Source organism: Acanthochromis polyacanthus, chromosome 13 (genome assembly GCF_021347895.1).
Source record: "Acanthochromis polyacanthus isolate Apoly-LR-REF ecotype Palm Island chromosome 13, KAUST_Apoly_ChrSc, whole genome shotgun sequence".
Taxonomy (NCBI): Eukaryota; Metazoa; Chordata; class Actinopteri; family Pomacentridae; genus Acanthochromis; species Acanthochromis polyacanthus.
The window spans coordinates 37,668,655-37,674,654 of record NC_067125.1 but is presented as its reverse complement, the minus strand read 5'-3'; the positions used below and the strand labels follow the sequence as shown (position 1 = coordinate 37,674,654).

Genomic DNA, 6,000 nt, shown 5'->3' with positions numbered 1-6,000 from the left:
CAGCACAGCAGTACAGACACATCATTACCAGCAGGTTCACATACACTGGCAGATATCACTGACTCTTTTCAACAGGATCTATAATTCAACTGGAAAGATAAAAAATGGGGTGAGCTGGTTACAGTTATAATATCATGTCTTTGTTATTCAAAGTTTATAGATTAATAGCATAACTGAACATTTCTTTGTCACTCCGATGAAAAATTGAACCATTTTAACAACAGGGATTGTAAAAATTCAAGGATGGGCGACTTCTTTAAAGACAGCTGGCTGATTCATCATAACTAATACTAAGGTGTCCTTGATCTTTCTCATCATGCTTGAAGTGAACAAATGGTCTTTAATCATTTCTCCATTACTGAAACTGTCATTCAATCAGGACTTTACAAGTAAAATGTTTTAGTGGCCATCCGTGTAACAGCTTAGCAATTTAAAATCATGAGCGTCAAAAGAATAAATCCCAGTGTACATAAAGAAAAAAAAATGCAGAGCTTTCCTTTTTCAATGCATCATGGCACCATTTATTTCGTAAAGTTATGCATAACCTTCCAACTTGATCATTGTACAGTATATGTTGAACTTCATGGCATTATTAGAATATCCGGCGGTCAGATCAGCATCGCCAACAGTAGCAGGAAGAAGCAGCATTTCTGTCAGGAGCTGACACAGAAAGAGCATGACCTGTAGAAGAGTGGGAAGAGGGCGAGAAACCCAGAGGCAGATGAGGAAGCATGACATATAGAGTGTAGGAGGGGATAAATAAGCGTGAAAGCCACTGGGCTCCTAAGGAAGAGGAGAGGGATGACACCCATACATGTTCACAGGGAAAAGAAGCGGGAGAATCACACGCAAAAGGAGAAGAGGAGCAGACGAGAGGTGAAAACCCCTCACAGCGAGGAGGACGAAGGAGTCAGCACAGAAATGCAACAGGACCAGATCAGAGCCTATGGACTCTTCATTCTAGTTAACACCACACCTAGAATTTATCTGAAATTCTAGACTTGAACACAAATCAAGAGTTTTTCAACACAACAGGATCTATCCATCACCAGCGCAACTCTGGCTTCTATCAGTCTGAATATAGTCCTGCCATTCATCAAGGTACGCTAGGCTGCTTGTATGCTAGCGTGCAACTCAACGCTCACACTAACCCTGTGTGACTGAAGCAGGATAAAGCAGCCAAAAAGGTAACACCATGGCCAAAAGCATGCAAGCAATGTGGGAAACACTTTTAAAAAATGAAAGAAAGAAAATAAATACATCTTGGGATAAAAAAAAATCTTAATACATTATCTTAAAATTTTCCTTTTCTTGTTGTGTGTTTCATATATATATATTCTAAACACACATCTTTGTACATTTTGGTATAAGTTCTCTTTCTTGCAGGGAGTTCGAGGGGGAAACGGGTGTTAAATGGTAGAGGGGGTGAGGTTCTGGGGCAATCCCACTTCCCTGATTGCCTTGTGCTGAGGAGGGGAGGCGCAGCGTCACAAAGACGACTCCTCCCTTCAAACGTTTGCTCACACTCAGTCTCTCGTTCTCTGTGGCGACCGTGGGCGATGGAAAAAAAACAAAACAGAGGGCTCAGCAGTGAGAGGACAAGCTTATAGGACGTCCAGAAAGTCCAGGACACAAGAAGTAGGAACAGACTACGAGTCGGTACTTCCTCTTTGGGACCAAAGCCAAAAGCTGCGGCACAGACTTCAACTATCTCTTATCTGGGAAAAAATTGAGACGTCAGGTCAGAAAAAGAACAGATAACAGAAGTGATTTATTTATTAAGAACTAGTGATTGTTTTTAGTAACACCGAGGATGAATTGAGGCACCTTTGTTTCCATCCGTGTCTGCTGCTGACCTCTCTGGCCTTTGGCGTATTAGATTATTGTACTTAGCCTCAACGTCCTGAAATCCAAAATAGTTCACTGTCAGATCACGCAATAAAAATGAGCACTACACCTAAACGTCACGCTATTTGCTATGTGTGCATGTGTGTTAAATATTGATTACCTTCAGATAGTTGAGGTTGGTTTGAAGATTTCTAAGATGAGACAGGACCTGTCTGCTGAAAGAGGAGAGGCTGCCAGCCTGTGATGTTGAGGAAAATCTCAAATTGATGCCAGAGTCGGCAGCGCAGCCCTGTGAGGTGCTCAGCTGCTTCCCTGTGGTTGACGCCAAGATGTCGTCATCTGTGCTGCTCTCCCCTGGGCCACCGTAACCCTCCAGGACTAAATATCCTGCTGAGAAAACCAAAAGAAGCAATTTAGTACTGCTGCTGTAGAAAAAAATAAAACATCCAGAACCACAAGAGACACTAAGTACAGATAAAAGAGAACCTCACAATAATTACTTGAAGAAACTGCACTTTTAATCTCTGTAGAGCAACAGTGTGACGTCTGCCCAGGCTCACCATAATCTTCTGGGGAATCAAAGAAGCCGGTGTCCCCAGAGCCCAGGTCCTGAGCCAAGTCCTCTGTCTGGGAACTGTTTTTGTCTGAGCCGTTGTGGACCATCACCCGTGCACGGCTGTCTATGGGCGTTCGCAGAGACGTGGTCCTGAGGAGACGGGCCCCCGTTGAGCGCTTGGTTTGCTCTGCTGCCTCCTGGGACATCAGCTGGGTCACCAACACCTGCTTTAATGCTGCCACTGAGGGACAAGCAGCAGATAATGATAATTGACATTTTTTCATACCATGACTGAGGACAGTTGGCACGTGTTTGTTCTGTGTGCTTACATGTTTTCAGTGCTTCGTCTGCCCTCGAGGGAAACATGCAAAACGAGTCTCCTTCTCTGCCATCCTCAGCCACTTGATAAGGAAGCTCTGGGTCCACAAAGCCTTCTTCCTCCTCCTCCTCCTCCTCTGCCTTCACTTCCTCAAACGGATTACTACCAGGCAGAGAAGTCTGCAATGCACTTCTACAAGCTGGACCACTCTCTTTATCTAAGGAGGTATAATTACAGTTATCAAAGGAGATATAATTAAAGAAGAATTATCGACAGGGTAGAATAGGGTGGGCTATTTAAGTGGCATGAATAAAGCTATGAGTCGCTCCAGTTACCTGTGGACTGCGTGCTGCCGGTGGATGTGCGGTCTGGGTCTCTACTCAACCTGGAAACACCTGCTGTAATGATCTCCACACCGTCTCTCTCTCCGCTGTCACAAAAGCAGAATCTCATGTCAGTAACAAGTTCACACCCTGAGAACCTTCACGTCTGATCAGGTTGTAAACATGCTGAAGGAACATACTCGGTCTGAGGTAATGGGATAACGCTGTGAGGCTTGACTTTCATGGCATCAGCTCTCTGGGTGATCAGACGCTGCCACCTTTGTGCAGAGAAGAAAAGAGCGGTTATTAGCCCATTTAACAACTGGAGCAATAAAAATTACATGAATCAATCAAAGGGTATTTGCTCTCACGTTCTCTGATCTGAGACTGTGGGCGCCATTAGCTCATAGATCTGGGCACCGTTGTCTGACATGGACAGAACGAAGAAGGACTTGTTGTCTGGCAGGAGAAAGGGTGAACAGAAGGTGTGGGGTGAGATTAATTATTGTTATTCTGCCCTCTATGCATGGAGCCGCACATTTCGTGACACTTTTTTTTTTTTTTAACGGATATGGCTTCCATCTCAAATCATCAGAGTTTTCAAGCAGTTTCTGCTTAACCATCTCTGCTGTACCTGACAGTTTTATAGCATGTAATGTGGATACTTATAAAGATAGTTACTAAGTTTTAGATTGACACATCGACCTACTGCCAGGACATTTTTTTCCACACATTGAAATTTAGGGCTAAGTTAAAACAACAGAAATTTGTGAACTACTAAAAATAAAAGCCTGACATTTTCACTGTTATTTCAGAACTCCACAACTCTGTTCTACTTGGATTAGACAATCTGGCAGTATTTTAGCTTTTGTGGTCCATACCTGCTCAAGTAGTTCTGGTAATTCAACAAAATATTCATACTAAAATATCATTTCATGTTTTGTTTTGCATCATTGTGACATGCAACTCCTTATGGTTCAGAAAATCTCACTAATTGACTTCTTTTTGTTAATGCGTGCTCAAGAATGGGACTTTTAAGTCATGGGGCGGCATGGCTCAGTGGGTAGAGTGGCCGTCTTGCAACCGAAGGGTTGCCGGTTCGATCCTCGGCCCGTCGTGCTCATGTCAAGGTGTCCCTGAGCAAGACACTGAACCCCTAATTGCTCCTGATGGGTCGTGTCTAGCGCCTTGCACGGCAGCTTCCGCCATCAGTGTGTGAATGTGACGTATCATGTAAAGCGCTTTGGGTACCTTGCAGGTATAGTAAAGTGCTATATTTATTACCATAACATTGCAGATTCTGAATTAGCGACTTGATGAGAAATAACAGTGAAAATTTCAGGCTTTTATCTTCAAAGGTTCCTGAGATACTTTCATTCAAATTTCAAATTGTGAAAACACATCCTGAAAGTGTTTGATTTGGGTAATTTTTAAGAATGAATCTCAAAAACCTACCTCATACATCAATCCTAAATTTCACATTTGCCATTTTAAGTAAACATAATTAAGATTTTTATTAGACCCCGATGTGGACCCCGATGATGTGAGAAGGCGTAACCCAAAATGAGAACCAGACGATGCTTTTCACTTAGATGTAAGTGAACCGACCTGTAGCCACGGAGCGCACCAGCACAGTGTTGAGTTTGATGATGGGGCTGAAGATATGTTTGGTATCAGCAGTGCCCGCCAGGTTTTTGCTGTGACACTTCAGGATCAGACGCTCATCTTGTTTCTGTAGGAGAACCAGGATGTCCTCCAGGAGGAGGGTGTACAACTCTGAAGAGAGACAGAGAGGACGGATATATTTACTGTGACATGAACAGCGGTTCACTGCAGTCCCATGCTGTATTCTATGATCAATAATCAAATGCTTACGAAGCATTCAGTACAAACCAATAGTCTTGTCCTTGTTCACTTTCCATGACAGTGGACCCTCATGCACCATCGTTCTCTTTGTTAGATCCAGGTTCTGATGGATAGAGAACAGGGGAAGAAATTGAAATACTGAAACAGAGCCATTCCCTTGTAGTACTACCTTTTTTTATCTTGCAGGTGTTTCATACAGCTCATGTGGGTGTAGAACAAGTGAGTATGATTTTAGTGAAGCCAAAGGGGTTGTACAGATAGCTCACCTTTAGCTCCAGGATCATAGGGTTGTCTGTCTGCTTTAGAGAGGAGAGGTCTAGTCTCCTCTGATAGTCTTCCAACCTCTAGAAGGACAAAAACCAAAAAAATTCTGATAAGTAAGCGCTCTATTTTAGAGGAAACCATCGCCTGAGGAGCAGAGAAAGTAGTGAAAAACTAAAGTGTGGCAGAGCAAGAAAAAAAAAGGACTTTGGATGAGACGGAGAGGGAGGAAGGGGAAATCTAGGAAATGGTATAAAATGGAAAGAAGATTTTAAAAAACATCATACCTGCTTGTCTTCAGATTCCTTCACAGCCTGGTTGACGTGACTGAGGATCTTTCTGCAGCAGTCTGCTGCCTGCTTCACTTTGTCCTTCTCCACTGCATTGTCTGAAAGAAATTATGACATTAAGCATTAAGGCTTCCTTAGTTCTGCAGGGGGCCGTCCGACAAATTGATATTTCCTTCGTCCATTAACACACCATCATTCTCAAAAATTATGATAAAGCAGGAGGGGCATTATGGTCCCATAATAGCCGGTCATACTTTATCGTTAGTGCATTTTCTCAGTGTGAGACCCAAACCCCAGCCAAGACTAAAATGATGGACCAAATAATGAGCACGACATTTTCCAAACTGTACAGTACCGCTCCAGGACTATTAAAATGATAATCTCTTCATTTATCTCTGTAATTCACTAATAGTTGGTATATTGCCATAAAGAGAACTGCTTAAGATGTTGTTTGGTCACTTTTATCCACTTTTCTTCTGACTCCACAGTTGATTTCCATTTTTATCCATTGTATGACAAGGTATTCAGATTATTAAA

General features: G+C 42.8%; 1 protein-coding gene across 2 annotated transcripts in view; it reads right to left on the bottom strand.

The window, feature by feature from the left end:
- Positions 1-492: 492 nt before the first annotated feature.
- Positions 493-6,000, bottom strand: part of arhgef12a (Rho guanine nucleotide exchange factor (GEF) 12a) — a 39,219-nt gene continuing 33,711 nt past the window's right edge. For both annotated transcript variants that reach the window (XM_051957928.1, XM_022210983.2), the window contains 12 exons: positions 5,461-5,561; positions 5,179-5,256; positions 4,940-5,015; positions 4,655-4,822; positions 3,418-3,505; positions 3,247-3,324; positions 3,059-3,153; positions 2,734-2,940; positions 2,409-2,645; positions 2,009-2,238; positions 1,828-1,903; positions 493-1,718 (listed from right to left, as the gene is read on the bottom strand). In XM_051957928.1, the coding sequence (XP_051813888.1) occupies positions 1,708-1,718; positions 1,828-1,903; positions 2,009-2,238; positions 2,409-2,645; positions 2,734-2,940; positions 3,059-3,153; positions 3,247-3,324; positions 3,418-3,505; positions 4,655-4,822; positions 4,940-5,015; positions 5,179-5,256; positions 5,461-5,561 (1,445 nt within the window). In that variant the 3' untranslated portion in view covers positions 493-1,707. The remainder of the gene's footprint in view (positions 1,719-1,827; positions 1,904-2,008; positions 2,239-2,408; positions 2,646-2,733; positions 2,941-3,058; positions 3,154-3,246; positions 3,325-3,417; positions 3,506-4,654; positions 4,823-4,939; positions 5,016-5,178; positions 5,257-5,460; positions 5,562-6,000) is intronic.